This window comes from Cebus imitator, unplaced genomic scaffold (genome assembly GCF_001604975.1).
Source record: "Cebus imitator isolate Cc_AM_T3 unplaced genomic scaffold, Cebus_imitator-1.0 Scaffold14, whole genome shotgun sequence".
Classification (NCBI taxonomy): domain Eukaryota; kingdom Metazoa; phylum Chordata; class Mammalia; order Primates; family Cebidae; genus Cebus; species Cebus imitator.
In genome coordinates, this window is record NW_016107329.1 from 10,336,049 (window position 1) to 10,356,088 (window position 20,040).

The following is a 20,040-nucleotide window of genomic DNA, read 5'->3' on the forward strand; positions in this document are numbered from 1 at the left end:
TACCGTGATAGTGAAATTACTGCCTCTAATAAAGAATGAGTAAGTAGAACCTCAAGTTATGGAATTCTTTTTTTTTCTTTTTTTTTTTTTTTTTTGATGAAGTGAATTCCAACAATGCGAAAGCCACTGCCCTGGGTGCTGATAAGCAAGTGGTGCCTGAATGTGAAGGTCATAATTGGCTTTAGCTGATTTCAAACAAAAACAAAACCCTCCACTGCAAATGCTGATTTCAAAAAGTTATTTCACCCCTGGAATCACTGTAATGAGAACCTCATCCTTCTCCCTGCTTGCTCTTGCTCCTTCAAGCTCCCCCACCACTAGGCCTGTCCCTCCCAGGACTGCAGCACTGCAACCCACAATTCAACACAGAAATCCCCGGGTTCCTCTGCCACACCCGCTCTGCACATCTGCCCTGAGCCAGTGTTCCCTGCCACTTCCTCAAAAGACCTAGGCCCAGTTCCACCTCACAGCTCAAAGCAGACATCCAGTGCACTGCACGCATCCCGGCAGGGATGCTTGCTGGAGTTGACACCTGTCCCAGTCAACCCCCACCTTCCTGAGCCCCACACGCACCTTGGGAGAAGACCAAGTGGAATTCTGTGGTTGGATACTTTTACGTGTGAAAATAGTGAACTTAATCAGAAGGTAAAAATACATTTCTGTACATTTAGAATTAATGAATCCCATAGACCTGTGGAAACTGCTTTTAAACATCTGGTTTTCTATTAAAATATAATTAAAATAAATGGCACAGAGAAGCTTTAGTTATTTTTACGACACCCCCCCCCAGTAGAATATTTGTTCTGTGTATTTTTAAAAGGGTTTTGGAGGGCATTAAATTATGCTTTGATTGTATTCCATCAGTAAAAATACAAGACACAAATAAATATCTTATTTCTTATTATAAGAAACTAATAAGTACTTATTAACTGTGTGTGCATTCATGGGACACACAAATGATCTCAAGCTGAGCTTATAGTAAGGCAAGTTAAAATTAGTGTTTGACTGCTATTCATTATAAAGTGGATACTCGCCTAAGGATTCATAATCAATTGCAAAATACCTATCATGAAGATTTATGTGATGCAGAACGAAATCGCTGTCCTCAAGAAAAAGCTCTGAGAATTCTTTTAATCTACATAAGGACAAATTTGCCTTTCGTCACATTTTGTAGTAAAATCCAAAGTTTCATTTTGGCCTTCCAGCCGCAAGTTTTAGTTCCCAAAATGAAGAGTTGGCATCATGGTTATTCAAAGAAAAAGAGAAGTGTGCGTTGGGCACTAAGTCAAATGCAGTCCCCACTGTAAAAATCGAAAATCAGCCATGATCTGCTGTGATGTGGCATTAAAGTCACGGGTGCGCTCTGTTCAGTGTGCAGTTTGTGTAGGAGTTAAACAGCATCAAGAGATGAAAATCTGGAAAGACATGTCAAGGATCACGGAAGCTCTGAGTGAGTGAACAGACATTCTTCGTGCAGAGTAATCCCCGTGGCACTGGTTTGCCGGCAGAGCAGAACGTGCGGGACTCACTCAGCAACCACGCCCAGGCGTTCAGCCTTAGCGCGAGAAACACAAAGGCCGCGGGGTCCCGCGAGGGTCGGGGGTCATTCTGGACGCCGCCACCCTGAAGAGTTCCAGTGGTTCGGGAAAGCGGGGCAGATCTGGCCTTTGGGGAGGACCGTGCCTGGGAGAAGGAAGGAGGGAGGGAGTGCCCCGGGGCCCGCCTCCGGTGCCTAAACAAAGGAGACGCGCTTCCGAGCCTCCGCCCACCCCGCCTCGCCGCGCACAGACCCCGCGCTCCTGGGCCGCTTCCTCCTGCAAACCACGAGGAAAAACCAGTTTCGACCCAGACGGCCGGCCGCGCAGAAGGGAATAAGCGCCGGTGCCCGCCGCGCTCTGCACTTGACTATGGGCCTCGCCAGGGCCTGGCGCGGCCGCAGACACCTGGGTGACCTCGGCCAGGGACGCCGGCTCCGCTCCGACTGTGGGTCTCCTGATCTGCCGCCTCCGCCTTCTCACCACTGAGGCCGCAGGAGAGGCTCGCTGCTGGGGGCCGAGTTCTGAGGACCGGGGAGAGGAGTCCGGGGGTTGGAGGGCAGCGCCCGCAGCCAGCCGGGAGGAGGGGGGCCGGGGCCGCGCTTGGGGCCTGCCGCTGCGCCCCAGCCTGGGCAGAGAGCCGCTGCCTTCTGCGGGCGAAGCGGGTCGGGACGCAGTGGGGCTGGCGGCGGCTACGCGGGTCCACGCCCCACGCCCTGCCAGGCCCCTCGGCCCTGCTTCTCCTTTGCCTGGGCGGGAGAGGCGCAGCCTCGTTGTTACAGAATTTCAGAGCCGCGGGCAAGGCCACCACGTTCAGGAGCGCTCGCCTTCGCTGCGCGGTGTACACACTGGCTCCGCGCGCAAGACCTCGATGTGGGTTAAAACTCCATTTCAAACCCCCATTGATACGGGTTTGACATCTGTTTGCCAGAGTGTTTTGCACTTAGCCTAACACCCGCTATTAAGTGACAAAATTGTGGCAGCCTGTCAAAGCCAGCTGACTGGCAGCTGCTCCGCTTACAAAAACCATTCAAATATTTGCAGGTTTTGAAGGTTTGTGCAGTGTTGTACCCAATCTTTCAGCGACTTAACATGTAAAATATAAGTCAAAGTTTTAAATCTGCATTCCAAAATGTTTCCATTTTCCATACAAAAGGAAAAAGCTTTCAAGGAGCCTGCTGGAATGGGTCCAATTCCAACGTGTCTCCGCGCTTCCCGCCACGAAATTCCTGCACAAACCCGGTTTTTTAAAGATGTCAAGGACCAACTCTTCCTCTTGTCACCAACATCTTGGAGGACTGACTGAACTAAATTGTCTTAAACTCCAAGAAAATACAGTTTCTCCAAAGTAAATTCAAAAAAATTAACCCCCAAGTAAAGAAACGTACTTGCTTGATTTTGCTTTTGACACTTAGACCAACGTGTCTTTGGGGGAAAGCGGGGCTGCTAGGAAGAGTGTTCCTAGTCAACGTCTGAGCTCCGGCGGCTTGCAAAACACTTACTCCTCCATTCGCACTTCTAAATAGCTTAGTCCGATTAAGAAATAATTTGCAAATGACACAGTGTTTCTCTAGATTAAGATCCATTGAGTGAAGTCATGTGGGGTTTTTGTCTCCGAGATTAGAGCCAGACAGACAAGGATCTCCTGCAAACTGCAGCTGCCGACAATGGAAAAAAAAAAAAAAAAAAAATAGCCTGCGTTTGTCCGGGAGAGCTGTGCGCACCCCGCACCGACACTCAGGGCTGGCACGCGCTTACTGTCTTCAACTCTGCTGGACTTGGGCTTCTTTTTTTTTTTTTTTTAAATGTTGGTAAACATATTTCCTTGGGTGGGAGGGGGTCACAAATCCTCCGGGCAAAGGTAGGGTCATCATTTTCAAAAAAGCAGTTAGTTTGCTTGTGATACATTTGCAAGGAGCCTCCTGGGTGATGGTCTGGAGTCCGAAGTGCTGACAGCTTCACTCCACTGTGGGGGAGGAGGCAGAGACCCGGATCCCGAGAATCAAGTGTGGCTCCAGCCCAGGCGCTTCACACCACACATTTCCTCCTCCGCCTTCGGCTCCGCGTGATCGAGCCTGGCGCTAGGGAGGGCAGGCAGCTCCGTCCTCTGAGGCGAGGCCGGGGCTCCGCCTGCAGACAGAGCGACAGCGCGCCCCAGGCGGGGGTGGCCCGCACCCCGGAGCCCGGCACAGCCCCACGGGCCTCCCCTCCCTCAGTGCGAGCCTGGAATGCGGAGCCGCCTGGCCTTGAGGGACATTTAACCGGAGAGCTTTCTGTCCACAACACTACTCCTTAGACATTGCTGCTTTCAGCAACTGCCGTTAGTCGTGAGGGCACTAGTGTGCGGATGGGGGCGAATTCAGGAGCGCGTTGCAGAGCAATATGGAAAAAAGAAAAAAAAAAAAAAAAATGAAAAGGCAAGAAAAAGTAAGCAAAGAGGCAGAGATGGAAGAAATAAATTTTTATGTAAATATTGGGAGTGAAAAAAGAAAAAAAAAAAAAACCCGAGCTGCTGGCGGGGGAGGCCTGGCGCGGCGGCGCCCAGGGCCACTGTGTCCCCGCTTCGAGCCAACAAAGCTGAGGCGCTGTCCGCGGGAGACGAGAGCCTGGCGCGGGGACGTGGCGTGGGTGGGAGTGAGGGTGCGGCGCAGAAAACCCAAGGAGTGGACTCGGGACCGGAGGGGGGGGTGATATCCTCCCACTCAAGGGTTAGAAAAGGCCGGCGTAGTAGTTCCGGGCGAAAATCTGCAGCCCTCTGTGATGACAGAATTGACAAATGTTTTTTGGGGGGCGGGGGTGAACTTCCGAGTCCCTCGAGACTGAGGCGCAAGAGGTCAGGAGGGGTGCCCCGGTCCCTGCAGTGGCCTGGCCGGAATCCCGCAGGCCAGGCCTGGGCGCGGGGGCGCGGGCGCGGGCGGAGGGTCCGCGGCGGGAGGCGAGAGCGAGCGAATGGGGAGAGGAGCGGGGAGCAGGAGGGGACGCAGGGGAGAGGGGACTGGGGAGCGGCGCGCGGAGGACGGGAGACGCGGCTCCACCTCCCAGCTCAAAACGGCGTCCCAGCTGCTCGCGAACCAACTGCTCGATTCTATTCACTGTCGAGTAGGAACAAAAAAGTGGCTATTTATTAGAAGACTTGTTTGGTATTGTTCCGCGCCACACAAAAGCGTTTCATTATGTGGAGGGATCTCCTTTTTCCAGAGAGAAACAATAACTTGAAATTGTCTTTAAAGTCTTTTCTATCAATAATAAATTTCATTTTCTTGTCTCTCTCGCCTGCAGTGTCTGTGTGCGCGCGCGCGGCGAGGAGAGAGGCGCGTGTGCGAGTGAGTGTGCGAGCCGGGTGCGCGTGTGAGTGTGCGCGTGTGAGTGTGCGTGCGCGTGGCGCTCGCGGCTACGGAGCTGCCGGGAGCCGGGCCAGGCCCGGGTCCGAGATCTGCGGCGAGCTGGGCACGCAGAGCTGGCCGGCCATCCGGACCCGAATGAGTAGGGGCTCCCGGAGGTGACCGCGGGCAGAGCTTTAAGGGCGCGGCCGTCCGGGACCCGCCCTGGGGACCCACTGGAGCTGGAGGAGGAACTAACTGTAAGTGTGTCTCGAACTTGCTCAGGGGCTTCAGCCCGCCCAGCGCTGGGGAGCCTGGCTGTAAAGGATCTCGGGAGAGGGGTGCGGTGTCTCCACGGTGACTTTCCCTGAAGGAGTATGGGGTGTCTCCGCAGCTTTGTGGCCCAGGGGAAGAACAGGTGGGTAGACGTGGTGGCCATCGCTAGCGGACTCTCCGCCGGGCACATTTGTCATTTTCTTATCTGTGCGTTCACTCCTCCCCGATCCTCGGCTTTTGGGATTGGCCGTCGCCCAATGGACCCAGACTGTTCTCTCTGGGTCGCCATTTTTGGGGAGGAGGAGGGAGATCGAGCCCGTGGATTTGGGGGAGAAGTTCGCGTCCGCCACAGCTCCTCGCCTCCTCCCCGCTCCTCGCGGTTCCCCCACCCCCGCGTTCCGAGCGCCAGGCTGCGCTCTCCGCGGTGCACACCCGGCCGCGCAGAGAACTAAATCCGCCGGCTGAAATTGCGTTTTAAAAATTAACATGTTGAAGCGTGTGCCATTAGTGAGAGGTGTTTGGGGCAAAGAATCAATTTAACTGTGACTGACCGACGGGCTTGACGGTATTAATTCTGCTACCACACAAAAAAAAAAAAAAAAAAAAAAAAAAAAAAAAAAAAAAAAAAAAAAAATCAATGAGCCGCAAGCCCTGGACTGGCAGAGCTCCCAGTGCCCGCCCGCGAGCCCCACCAGCGCGGCCAACGCCTCAGTCCCGCCGCCCGGAGGTGGGATCCGAGCGCCCAAGGGAGGGCGTCCCATGGTTGGATCCCAGCGGACCGCCCTAGGAGGGGTGAACCCCGCGCGGGCGCAGAGCTCCGTGCGCGCGTCCTCCCTCCTCCAGCGAAATCGCACCCGCTTCGCCTCCTCTTGCAGCACCGCGCGTGCCTAGGTTCTCAGTGGGCACAGCCGGGAGTCTCCCCCACCAGCGCCACCGAGCCGCCTGCCTCCGCCCCCTCTTTCTGCGGGCTTGAGCCTCCCGTGAAGGGGAAAGGTCAGGAAGTTTCAAACGCGAAATGGATTTTTGGCGGTGGCTAGTGCTGGAGTCGATGGGCAGGGCGGGGTAGGCCTGGCAGTTATCGACCCGCGCAGGGACCCGGCTGGCCGCCTCTCCTGGCAGGAAACAGGTGTTTGAACGCGATAGCGGCCGCCGGTCAACTAACCCATTAAAAGCTGGCTTCATGGCATCGATTTCCTGGAGTGCTGTGGGGCCTGCGTTCTAGTAGCTCCTTTGTGGAAGGCGGGGATGGGGGAATTACCCTGATGGTACCCCAGTGGGTGCAGAAGACCCCCAAAACCCCCCATCACCTCAGCAGCGGACAGCAGGGCTGCCCAAGAGGCTGGGGGGGGCAGCTTTTCCCTCCCGCTGGGGTGGAGAGAGGAGTCCTGCTCTGGCCCCCACCCAGGACTTACGTCCTGTTACCCCGGCCTCCTCCCCTGCTCCTAGGGCCTCGTGCAGAGAATGCCCGCAGCAGAGGGGGAAGCCCCCAACGACTGGCTGGCGGGTGTCCCCCGAGGAGCTTCGCGTGGTTTGGAAGGGTGGTTAGATGAAAATCCAGGAGGAAAGCAATTCCATCCCCACTCACATCCCCTGGCACCTACCAGGCTTCCTCCCCTGGTAGCGCCTCTCCAGGATGCCATGCAGGCCAGTTGGCAGGGCTGGAGCAGGCCGGCACACAGGGGATGCCATGAGTGCCTTTGAGCATGAACAGAGAGCCTTCAGATGGCCTAGTGCTGGGATCTTGTTATCACTGCCATGGGAATGGATGAAGCCAAATATCAGAGCGGTGTAGGAGGCTGCTGTGGAAGCAGAGGGAAAGAGATGGGGATGGAAGGGAGGGGTTTGGCACCTGGGCAGCTGGACTTGCTGGTCCTGGTCTCCCTCCTTGCAAGGAAAGAGGAGGCCGCTGGAACCTTGCTGTGGCTGTGCTGGGTCTGAAGGAAGAGGCTCCAGGTGGGGGGTTCCTGCACCTACCTGCCTGATGGCAGAGGATACACCTGAGAAGGGGGGCTGTAACCAGCCTCGACTACAGAAGCAAATCCCCCTATGTGTTCTGAATGCTGAGCACAATTGTAAATAGCTGAAAATCAAGAATATGCATAGAACCCCTCCACGCAGCCCTCCACTGCTGCCTGATGTCTGGGTGGGGCTCCTCCACTCCCCAGAACCATGGGAGCCAGTTCAGGAGTAGTCAGTTGGTAAATGGACACGTGACCCCTGAGGAGCCAGGATGGCGTGTTTCTGGAGCAAGAAGTGCAAATCTCCCTTTCACTGGTTTGCCAGAAAACTCAGTATATTTGCCCACTTTTTCTCACTGCCCCTAAGTTGAGATTTAGGGTCAAACGCCATCCAAAACAGGGCTCTATCTCTGCCTGATCTGCCAAAGCTTCACCTATCTCATTTAGGTGGCACTCTCTCCCCAAAGCTAGTGTCCTGTCCTGCGGGGTATCCTACCCTTCCAGGGTCAGCGCAGGCCATGCCCGTTCCCCCTGTCAGAAGGATGCTGCCCTGTATGATAGAAATGTGCTTTCCAAAGAGACCCAGGTAGTCACAGGCCTCCACCCAACCCAGGGAAATCTGGTTTCCGCTCACAGGACAGCTGTTTTCTGTCTCTTCGAGGTAAGATAAATGGCATTCAAATGGGGCCAAGAGGCCCTCTATTAGCTCCGCGCAGGGCACTGCCGCTGCATTAAAGCCCCATCCCACAGCCTGAAGATTTAAACAGAACCACTCTCCCTGTTGGCTGTTTTCTGAAGTAAGCAACCCATGCGACTGAAAGGGCTTGAAATTGTGTCAAAGTGATGTTTTAATCGCATTGAAAAGTGTATTAAAGGACAAGACGTAATTTATGTGAGATGCTTCGATGAAAGCAGAGATTGGAGTGGATGGTGCTTTCACTCGTGTGAACCTCGTGTCATGTTTATATTGAAGCCTGTGTAGCTAATCTAATTTGCAATAACAGGGATGGCCTGTAAGAAAAAGCATCTCTGATTTCACTTTATTTCTTTTCATATAGAAATTCCCTATGACTTGTCTCCTCTTGTGAGTGATGCCTTTTCCATCTGAGGGCTAATGAGAGGATGGAGGAAGTGCTGTTGACTGGTAGCTGCTGCGGCGGATTGCACAGCCCCTGGGCACTGGCTCGCTGAGACTGAGCAGGGCGCAGCACTGCCTGAAACGCTGCTCTCCATCATTCAGAGTGAAACCACAGCAGCCCTAGAATGTCAGATCCCACCTGCTCCTCCACACTCCACACTCTGGGGAGCAGGGGTGGGGGCTGTCTGTAACCGGCCAGACCGGTTTGTTTCTTCCCAGAATGTTCTGCTTTCCCAGTTTAATCAGATGTCCCACACTCCCTGACGTGTATAATCGGCAGTTTTTAATGAAGTGGCTATGAAGCTGCCCCAGATTCAGAAAAGTGTGATCTTGTGCCGGCTCTTTACACTATTACAGAAACAAAACACACCTAGTGCTCAGAGGAGGCACTTTGTGTGCCTGGGATGGCATCGAACACAGGCATTCCCTGTCAATAAAAAACAACACGCGTTAGAAAATTACAACTTTTGTACAACGTAAAAAGGTGTATTCAAACTGTTAATTACGGGGGGTTGTGTAAATGAAACTTTAGCAGTGACCCGTTTAATTTTGCCGTAATTACTGACAGAATAAGACAAGGCTGAATCACAATACCGTATGTTTATCTTGAAGGAGAATATTGCGCAGACGTGGTTAAACCAAAGGTTAAGAGCAAAAATTTAAAAGGGGCATGCGGAAGTATAAAAAGTGCGCAAAAAATCACACCCTGAAACCATTTGGGTTACAATCACGGAAGGCGCGACTTAGGCGGCTCCTCTAAAGAACCTGACCAAATTTGAAAGGCGCCGGCATTTTCTCTTCAAAATCCGAGGCTGGAGAACCGTCTCTTCAGGCAGGGTCCAGTCTCAGCTCCGCCTCTTCACCCACTTGGGCATAACTTCCACGGGTTCTAGAAATCTCGGCAGCAGAAGAGGGAGGGGAACGCTCCCAGCTGGCAGCCGCACTGGGCGTGCACGCGCCTCGCGAAGCCAGAGGTTGGACAACGCAGCCCGCCCAGCGCTGCTCCCGGGGGACCCCGAAACCGCCTGTGGCCCAGGCCCTACGTAGCGCGACGAGATGGGGGAGTGACAGGAGGGGTCACCGTTGCCCCCACGCACAAGTGACTTCCTGCAGGCGAGTGCGAACCGCCTTTTGCTTCCTCCTTCTTTTCTAGGACCCTTAGCCGCAGGAGAGGAAGGGACGCCGGCCGGGCGGTTTAATTGCCAATTTCCTGGTGCAGCCACAGGGCTCAGCCGCGGCTCAGCCTAGGCCACCAGCCCAGGCCTCTGGGCAGCAGGCCCGGCGCCTCCTCGAAGCACCCTTTCCCGCCGACCCCGCAATCATCACTTTGAGTTCGAGAGTGGGTGGCAGCCTGTGGTGCCCAGAGGCTCCAGCGCTCGGCGCGCCCACCGCTCCCACAGCGCCCACGGCTCCCACAGCACCCACCGCGCCCACAGCGCTGGGGACCGACTAGGGCTGTCCTCAGCCAGGGGCGCTGTGCCCGTCCGGGTGACACTCGGAGCTGGCGAGGGGTGGAAGCCCAGGGAGAGCTCGTGTCTTTAAGAGCCACGCGACAGAACTGAGCGCTATAGCTGCGCCCGCTGGGCTGGGTGGGAACGGCGCAGAGATACTCCCGCTCCAGGGCTTACAGGAGGTGTAGGTGCGGCCGAGTGTCTTCTCGGAAAGTTTCCCGCAAAAGAAGGGCCTGGCAGGCCGAGCAGCGGAAGGAGCTCGCGCTTAGCGGCGAGGTCCCGAAGGCCTGGCACCCGGCGGCCGCCCAGCTTTTCTCGCGTCTCCCGCCGCCTCTCTCCAGAGCCGCCCATAGCTCCATGGGGCGGAGGGCGCAATGCCCCCCTCTGGTTCCAGCCTTTTTCCTCCCCTTGTCTCCTCTTTCATTCATAAACCTGGTGGCTACAGACGCAGCTTGAATATTGACGTCTCTCCCCTAACTGCTCTGCCGTTAACCCAATTACAGAATTCATCAAGAACTGTGTTGAATTATCTCTTTCCATACAGTATCAGCATTAGCCTAATTAAAAGCTATAATGTCTGATATAATGATTAAATCGTTAGCTCTGCTGTAGGGAAGCAATATTTGTTTTCCCTTCAATTAGAAGCTGATTGAGGTTTTCAGAGCAGGTCAGCTGTGAAATTTGAATTATATGTGTGAGTACTGCTCACAGGGTGAGCCCCTACTCCAAAGCTCCCAGAGCTTCTCCAAATGCTTTCACCCAGAGAGCTCAGAGGCACACAGAACGCGCGCGCGCGCACACACACACACACACAGTTGTTTGCTCTTCGATCGTGAATGTGCAGCTCTCCACACGAATCACCCAAAAGAAAGCCTGAGTCGCTTTTGAGAAGAAGGGGTTTCTTGACCCTTCTCCCACAGATGCTACAAGAACAACCTTCTTGCGCCCGCAGCTGAGAGCTCCTGGAAAGTTCTGCTCTGCTGCTATCCCTGACTGCCAGGGCTCTCTTTCCGTTCTTCTTCCACATACCCCCTTTCCCTGGGCTGGGTTTTTTGTTTTTTGTTTTCCTCCTTAAAAAACAAACCAAACCACCACCCACAGAAACTTCTGTGCTACTTCGGCTTCTCCGGCTTTCTTTGGTAACAGTGGAATCAAGTTAGCCAGGACGCAGATGATGGAGCGCCCAGGCACCCAAGAGAGAGGAACGCTCCTCGAGAGCTCCCTGGCCATCACCCGCGCACTCTGGAGCTCAGTCCCCCGAACGCGCGCTCCAGGCCCTCGAACAAGGCCTCTGGCAGCCAGAGAGGGTGAGAGGCGCCAAGGCTTCAGAGAACGGAGAGCCCTGGAATCTTGGCGAGGGCGGCAGCGGCCAGCAGACGGCGATCGCGGCGCGCGCCACGGAACGGCCAGCTCAGACGCGCCGCGGGGCCTCAGGCTGGAGCCGCGCGGCTGGGCCAGCTGCCTTTTCGCCCCCCGTGGCTCCGCGCGGGAGGAAACCCGGCCTTCTCTGTCCGCCGCCCTCCCGCTGCTGTGTCCTCTGCACCCCCGCCCGCCCCCACGCGGTGCCCCCGACGCGCTCCCCGCCCTCGCCCCGCGCCTCCTGTAGGCAGAAATGGCCTCGAAGGCCTCTTCCAACTTGAATGGCTCTTTCTTCTTCTCTCTCCCGCCCTTTCTTCGCCTCCTTCTCCTCTCCTCCTTCCGACTACTCTTTTCTCTTTCAAAAGCTCCGCCTGGAAACTGGCGGCTTCCTCTTCATCTGCCTCCTTTAACTGTGGCCCCGGCCTTCTGGGGCGACACCAGAGCCAAGAAGCCTGAGCCCCTCGGAGGTCGGAGGAGTCACCTACATGTGGCCTCCGCCCTCCAACCGGCCCCCAGAAGCCGCAGGAGCTGAACCCAGGAGGGCAACCGGTTGTGGTGTGGCCAGATGTCCCTGGAGAGTGTCAGCAGGACCGGTCGGCTTCACCAGGACCACGAAAGACAGGCCAGGGTTTCTGTCTTCTTTCACTGTCCTCCAGAACTCCTAGCTCTTTGCCTGGGGCTTGGGACTGACACTGGGCACAGCAAATCCGTCTCTAGATGCCACAAAGCTCTCTCTCATGCCTGGTGGGGGTCGGGTGGGGGGGGACAAAAGCTAAAAGTGTTCATTACTCCATATAGATAGTTTAGGATAATGGTGTTGAAGTCCAGCACTGAAAGTTGAGGGTTCTTGCCTAATGGCCTAATCTACCACAGGCATATAGACATGTGTGTGTGTGACTTCTAAAGATTGTTTGGTTTTGGATTGTCTTTGAAGATTATGACCACAGGTCACATACAATAGAAAGTATTTTTATTTATCCACATTTCTAAGTTGATCTTCACTTTGGCATTTTGAGCAAAGAAGCACAATGAAGTTTCTGAGTTGCCAAAAAAGCAAATTTGGTCAATCAACAGTGAAAGTAACCCTTTGCTTGAGGGTCCAGACTTCCTATGATATTACTTGGGAATAGGGAAGTTAGTGTTCACATCTTCAGGAGTCCCGCCTTTGGGAAAATACTGAGTTTGAAGGATGTCACTGCCAACCTGGCTGCGAGTGGAAGGGAGAAGGAGGTGCCTTTCAAACTGGTTTTGGACTGTCTCTGCTTTTTTAAAGAGTCACTAAGGAAAGAGGTTAGAAGGAGCAAGAAATTGAGGCTTCCAGAAGCCATCGATTGCCAGCAGGAGTTAATATGATGCTCTTCAATCCTCGTGCCAGGAAGGAAGGCACAGAGGTCTGGCATGCAGTGCCCTATGCTGCCTAATTTGCACTGCCTGCTGCCGCCAATCATTCATCACTTGGCAACAAGTTCCACCTGCAGCTTTGGTTTAATACTTATGCAGGTGGTCACCCACAGTGTGTGAACCCGCTTGGGCCTAGGGAACACCTCGTCACTAAAGAGGGCTTATGCAGAGCACCCTGAACGCAGAGCACTAGTGTGATCTCATACGACGCTAAACCATTTTCTTCCTATTTAGATGCTCTGAAAAACAAGGGTAACGTCGTATTTGGAAACAATTTTCAGGACTATGGTAGAAATAAACTAGACCATTTCAAACTCAGCTATCCAAGTTCCCCAAAGCATAAAGCATTCCTGCAAAGCACACTGGAGTGCAGGTTGTTTATAAAATAAATCGCTCCATTGATATGGAAAATAATGTGCCAAGCCTGATTCATACAACGCATTTTCAGGGAGTCTTAAGCTATTTAGTTTAAACTCTAAATTGAAAAGCAGAGGAAAGAAATCTTTCAACTGCTAAGTGGATAATATAGTTTATAATTTGTAAACCATTTCCTTTATTTCAGTCTTGCTGACTTTTCCTAACACACTGGATCTCACTGCACACTCATTGCCTCCTAAATTATCAAGAAAAAAATGGGTCTATAGCATTCCCAAACAATATTCTTGCTCCTTTTTTGTTCATTCACAATGTAACTGATATTTGTAGGTAGTGCATGGAACAAATGAAAAGATTTAACAAACTCGACCGGTGAAATAAGAAGGTAGTTGGAAACCCAGTTTATAACCTAGATATTTAGTGAAAAATAAATATGAAATGATGTTCCCTTTCTAATATAATTATATATTATTTGATGAATTTACTACTAAATGCTGAATGGCCTGGAATAAAAGCGGTTTAATCTGCAGAGAGATCGATTTGCTGTTGCCCTGCACGCTGAGGCAACCCTGCAATAATAATAATAAACCCTACAGTAATAATCATAGCAATTGAGGAAATAAAGCATTATTCTTTTACCTTGGACAAGCAACAGGGTCAAGAAATTCACAACCTCAGAATTTTTTTTAAGAGAAAAAAAAGTGTCACGTGTTCTCTGCCCCACAGACTCAAACACCCTATCACTTCTATTACCGTTACCATCATCCTTACTGAATATTTCTATTACAAGACAAGCAGACACGTGACATGCGGTGAAGGCTCCACTTTAACCATCACCAATCTCCATAAGCACTCTCATCTCAGGGTGCCTCGGTGAGGACCGAGGAGGAACGCTTGGGCTCAAAGAAGTCTTTGGACCACTTTCAGATCAGTCTGGTGGAAACCGTAGTGTGAGCGCTATGATAATTGAGACTGGGTTTGACAATCTCTTGCATGCTCGCAAATCAAAGCCACTTTGAGGTTTAAGAAATATAACCGCAGGTGAAGGCCTTCCTGTTTCCACGAGCCGGGCCTTTCCTTTGCAGGATTTAGACCCGCGGCTGTGACCCGGCCCCGAGGCCTCGCCTTTCATTCGGGTTAGTTGGCCTCGCGCAGTTCACGCAGTTTTCTCAGTGCTTAGGCAACCAGCTGGTGGGAGACTCGCTCCAGAAAAGCGTGGGCCAGATCATTCTTTTGCGATTCAACAAACTTTTTCAACTGTTATTCGGGAGCTAGATTCCAGATAGGTCTTGTCGCGTTCCACCTTCCTAGAAATTCCTTTTGCAGAGGAAGAAGACCCGGGTTGGGAAGAGTGCGTGACCATGACCCCAGGCTCATTAAAAGACCCACCCCAAAAAAGTTTAGGGCTGGTACGAAACGGGGCTAAGGAGCCAAGCGCACACAAATACTCCCCCTTTACCCAAATTGAGGGGCCTGGTCTGTGAAGGCCCTGGCTGCAAGAGCGGGCACCCGAGAACTTCAGTGCGCATCGCAGCTGAGAACAGATGTGGGGGAGGGTGGAGGTGGGGTTAATGAGCCGTCTGATCCTTGCAGGAGAACCTGTAGGAGCCCTCGGAGGGTCTCCCCTGCGCCCATGGGAGCGCCCCTCCTTTTCAGCACTCGGGTGAGCTGAGGGTGACGCCCCGGCCTCGCGCTCAACTTTCCCCTTCCCTGCAGGCTCGGAGTTGGCCGGCGGGGGCAGAGGAGGAGCTGGGTTTCCACCGCGCCCGTGTAAAACTGGCCCAGAGCTGCGTTTCCTCCTCCCAACCCCTGACGATTCTTCCTAAGTCTTCGCTTTTCAACCCAATCGTTAATCATTCGGAGCGCGCGGGCGGGGAGCGGCGAGGAGGGCGAGCTCGGGGTTCGCCGCCGCCGCCGCCGCCGCCGCCGCGCGCGCGCTCAGGAAGCGGTGTGGCTGTCACCCCCTCCCGGGCCTCCTGCCCCCCTCCTTCCTGCTTTGCTCCCCCTCCTTCCTCCCCTCCTCCCTGCTCTGCCGCCCGCGCCCAGTGTATCTACTCCCTCCCCACGTCACTTGCCAGCGCGCCATGCAAATCACCGCCGCCGCCGGCTCCCATTGGCCGCGGCGCGCACATTTAATGGCAGCCCGGGCCCGGCGTATGGCTGCTGGGCCCCGCGCGCCGCCGGCCCCGCGTGCGCCTCCTCTCCGAGCGCACGGCCCCGGGCAGGCAGCGGGCAGCCAGTCCCGGGCTCGGCGGCCCCGGCTCTCCGGCCCATTCCGCGAGCCCGCGCTCCTCCCGCTGTCCCTGGACCCCTCCCTGGCTGCACCGTAATAGCCCCCTCCGGGCCCCCCTGCGCCCCCCCCTCGGCGCCTGGCTCCCCCCGGGCAGCTGGGAACAACACATGCCCAGCGCACGCGGCGCGCCGCGCTGCTAGAAGTTGCAGCCCCCGAGTTGGAGGCCGCTGAGGATCGAGCACAGAAGGAAGGACACAGCGCGCGGCGGCGGCGGCCGGCGAGGAGGAGACAGCGCACCCCCGGCCGGACCCAGCGCAAGGCTCCTGGCCCGGAAAGTGGAGCCGCAACTTGGCCACGACTGCACCTGTTTGCACCGCTCCACCGAGGGCGCCTGGGCTGCGGTGGCGGCGAGGACTGCGACCCCGACTGTCGGCCTCTTTGGCAAGTGGTTTGTGCACCGGGAGAAACTTTAAACCTGCGAGCCGAAGCGGCGCTGAGCGCGTGTGTTTCTGCCTCTTTTTGTTGTCGTTGCCTTCACCCCTACCCATTCTTCTCTCTGCTAGGACACCCCCGCCCCCGTCTCGCTCCGTTCGAACTCCTCTCTGTCTACCCCCCAACCCGGCCGTCTATGCGCCAGGCCCTCTCCTCGCGGTGCAGGTGAACCCGCCAGCCGCCCCGATGTACAGCATGATGATGGAGACTGACCTGCACTCGCCCGGCGGCGCCCAGGCCCCCACGAACCTCTCGGGCCCCGCCGGGGCGGGCGGCGGCGGGGGCGGAGGCGGGGGCGGCGGCGGCGGCGGGGGCACCAAGGCCAACCAGGACCGGGTCAAGCGACCCATGAACGCCTTCATGGTGTGGTCCCGCGGGCAGCGGCGCAAGATGGCCCAGGAGAACCCCAAGATGCACAACTCGGAGATCAGCAAACGCCTGGGCGCCGAGTGGAAGGTCATGTCCGAGGCCGAGAAGCGGCCGTTCATCGACGAGGCCAAGCGGCTGCGCGCGCTGCACATGAAGGAGCACCCGGATTACAAGTACCGGCCGCGCCGCAAGACCAAGACGCTGCTCAAGAAGGACAAGTACTCGCTGGCCGGCGGGCTCCTGGCGGCTGGCGCGGGCGGCGGCGGCGCGGCCGTGGCCATGGGAGTGGGTGTGGGCGTGGGCGCGGCAGCCGTGGGCCAGCGCCTGGAGAGCCCGGGCGGTGCGGCGGGCGGCGGCTACGCGCACGTCAACGGCTGGGCCAACGGCGCCTACCCGGGCTCGGTGGCGGCGGCGGCGGCGGCCGCGGCCATGATGCAGGAGGCGCAGCTGGCCTACGGGCAGCACCCGGGCGCGGGCGGCGCGCACCCGCACGCGCACCCCGCGCACCCGCATCCGCACCACCCGCACGCGCACCCGCACAACCCGCAGCCCATGCACCGCTACGACATGGGCGCGCTGCAGTACAGCCCCATCTCCAACTCGCAGGGCTACATGAGCGCATCGCCCTCGGGCTACGGCGGCCTCCCCTACGGCGCCGCGGCCGCCGCCGCCGCCGCTGCGGGCGGCGCGCACCAGAACTCGGCAGTGGCGGCGGCGGCGGCGGCGGCGGCCGCGTCGTCGGGCGCCCTGGGCGCACTGGGCTCGCTGGTCAAGTCGGAGCCGAGCGGCAGCCCGCCTGCCCCTGCGCACTCGCGGGCGCCGTGCCCCGGGGACCTGCGCGAGATGATCAGCATGTACTTGCCCGCGGGAGAGGGGGGCGACCCGGCGGCGGCAGCCGCGCAGAGCCGGCTGCATTCGCTCCCGCAGCACTACCAGGGCGCGGGCGCGGGCGTCAACGGCACGGTGCCCCTGACGCACATCTAGCGCCGCCGGGAGGCCGGGGACCCTGGGCGGCGACTCCTGAGCTCGCGGCCCGCCCCGGTGCGGCCTGGCTTTGTACAGACGTTTCGAGGCTCTGGTCAAAAGGAAAACACTGGAGACGAACGCCCGGTGGCGCGTGCCGCCAGCTCACCTTTCCCGGAGATCTGGGCGACCGCTGGGCGCTGACACCAGACTTGCGTTTTAGACTGTATTTCGGTGTTTTCTTGAGACTTTTTGTACAGTATTTATCACCCGCGGAGGAGGCGGAAAGCGTTTTCTTTGCTCGAGGGGACAAAAAGGTCAAAACCAGGCGAGAGCAAAGCCAACTTTTGTATCCCGGCCGGCGCCTTCACTTTCCCCCGCGTCGCTTCCCGGCGGCGCCGACAGCCTGAGCCCAAGCGACCCGGAGCTCGTCGCATTTGTTCTAGATGTAGTGAGGCAGGTCCAAGCACTTACAAGTTTTTTGTAGTAGTTTCCGCTCTTTTGGGTTGGTTTGTTAATTTATACAAAGCGATTACCACCACCATCCCCTCCTTAAGGCGGCGGAGTTATATTCTGGGTTTTGTAAAACTTTCTGTATCTGACCATTTCCATTTTTTTTTTTTTTTTTGGTTTTGTATTATTTCTTGTAAATGCATTGTGAAAATTTTATTTTAGGCGTTGCAATGCGGGGAGGAGAAGTCAGATTATGTACATAGTTTCCTAAAAAGCCTTTCTTCTAAAAACGGAAAAAGACACCCGCCCCCCCGAAAATGTTTTGACTCAATAAATTTAACAGAGAAAGCCCATTTCCCCATAAATTTGAAACATGCTATTTTTATATGCATGTTCTATGAGTTCAAAATGCAGTTAGGAAATCTGAAAGGGAAATCATCTGGATGCACTAAAAGTAAGGGAACCCCGGGGAATGGGGCGGGGGAAATAGGATTTTCAAGGAAGATTATTCAATGGAAGAGAAGAAAGTTAAAACCTATAGGTTATTTTGTAGAACTGAAGTGTTACTACAGGCCGAGAAATAATTAAAAGTATCTTCTGCTCGGGCGGCTGGGGTGGCTGCACGTTCGTTATCTTGCTGGGTGCCTTCCACCTGACTGGGCTTCTGTGCCACTGTTTGGTCCAGAGGAGAAAGGAGGAAGGGAAGACCCCAATGGCGGACCCGGGACCAGGCCTTGGATGAGGGACAAAGACCAGGGCAGGTCGCGGGTTTCCCAATTCCCCAGCAATTAAAATTTCGAGCAGAATTTATCTAAGTGTGTTTCCAGGAAACAAAATCGCTGAACCAAAATGTGTTGCAGCCGAGCCCCCTCTGTACACCCGCTACCCCTCCCTCTGGCTTCTTTCTCCTGGGAAAACGGGCGAAATCATTGTGTTGGATTCTCATACACACAGAGAAATATCGACCATCACCCTCCCCTGCGTGAACTGGGATGCAAGTTGCTAACCGACGTGAACGCAAAATGCCTTGTTCATTACTCTTGACGAGATCTTGAGGTTGTTTGATGCTTTAAATTTTTTAATTATATTTTTTTCTAGGTGTTTATTGGTACATTGCAGTTTTTTTCTGAAATTTAAAGTTTTCTGTAAAACTTTGTCTTCAAGTAATCTGACAGCATTAAATATTGCATTTAAAAGTTATACTGTAGCAAATACATTTAAAAATTAATCACAACATTAAGATGAAATTATATTTTTGAATCAAATCCTTATTTTGACTGGCTCTACTACCTTACTGGTGCTCCATGTGAAAATAAAACTTATAAGCTTTTGAAAAAAAAAAAAAAAAAAAAACACTTTAAGTCCTGATGGAAATAGGTTGATTTCAGCAGCCTTAGGCTTCCCCCTCGTTTCCTCAACACCTTTTATTGTCCTGGAGTGAGTATGGACTGTCCATCCAAAAGTGGGCCTATGTTATCAGTTTCATGAGAACTGAATTCAGCCTACTTTTGAGAACAGCTTTAAGTATAATGCTAATCTGACAATTGACGTGTAATTTTGGGGAGTCATTTTGATAAGTTTGTTTAAACCACTCATTCGTTAAAGTGATTGCAAAAAAACTTCAAGAATGATGTCCACTGCTTTCTAACAATAAAAACCCCCTTTTCTTTTTCTTTTTTCTTTCTTTTAACTATTTGATCCTTTCTGAAGCAGTTGTTTCTAGAAGTGTCTGTGTGCCCATGGATGGCTGAGCAGCATTACCACTTAGTCTGGGAAAGGGCCTTCCCAATCCCCTCTGGGAGTTGCTTTGGGAAATTCTATAATGCTTGTTCTGTTAACTCACTGGGACCTTGAGGATTTTCTCTGAAATATACAGACTTAAAGGACCCTCTCTGAGGTTCTTTGGCGTCCACTGCTCAGTCTGGCCCCCATGTTCTCCTGTGTGTACCCTGGAGTTTCTGTGTGTAATTGTTGGCATCTGGGTCTTGGCTCAACATTAGGACGTGGGCCCCACTTTAGAGCCACAGACTATGAAAAGTTGAGTTAGTGCGCCCGGGACGCCAGGCAAGCGGCCTGTGTCTCCCCGGAGGATGGTCTTACAGACTGGCAGTAGGCAGGTGCTTCATGCACAGTCAGTGAAATAGCCAATGCCAGGTGCTCCAGCCATCTTCCTTCCTTGTTTTGTTGATTAGAACAGCACGGACAAAAGCAAATAGAAATTTTTTAATGACTTATTGAAAAATATCACAGGGTTGAGGGGCAAAGAAATTAGCTGAGATTCATCTCAAGATTGAGATTCTATCCCCCTTTCCCCGCCCCCAGCAGTGTATCTCCAATTAAAATTAGCGGAGAAAAAATTACACTAGGCCCTGAGACAACTGTGAATGCAGTGCTTGGCCAAGGTAACACTCCTCGTATTCAAGGAGTGAAATACTGTATGATGATAGTTATTATATTATATGACGACTTCATTCACTTCCCAAATCACAGGGTGGTGCTTCTGTCGCTTAGTCCAATTATGTTTGCAAGCCGTGTAGAGAAGGCGGACAGCAGTCTTTGAGGCCTGGGGAAAGTTTTCAGCAGTTCGAGCGGGGGCGACGGTGTGACTGGTAAATCCGCCATTGCGCTCGGCCCTGCCCTCCACACCGGGGGTAGGAGGGTTCGCTTGAGGGTTTTGTTTTGGTTTGTTTGTTTATTTTAAGCCTTGTTTTGTTTTT

General features: G+C 54.3%; 1 protein-coding gene and 1 non-coding gene across 2 annotated transcripts; both read left to right on the forward strand.

The window, feature by feature from the left end:
- The first annotated feature begins 130 nt into the window (after nt 1–130).
- LOC119467579 lies at nt 131–191 on the forward strand. Its single transcript, XR_005196117.1, has one exon. It is a non-coding gene; the product is annotated as a small nucleolar RNA SNORD44 (small nucleolar RNA).
- A 14,793-nt stretch (nt 192–14,984) lies between these two features.
- Nucleotides 14,985–18,523, forward strand: SOX1 (SRY-box transcription factor 1). Its single transcript, XM_017502224.1, has one exon. It carries the CDS (start codon nt 15,725–15,727, stop codon nt 16,889–16,891), a length of 1,167 nt encoding a protein of 388 aa, XP_017357713.1. The 5' UTR covers nt 14,985–15,724; the 3' UTR covers nt 16,892–18,523.
- Nucleotides 18,524–20,040: the final 1,517 nt, after the last annotated feature.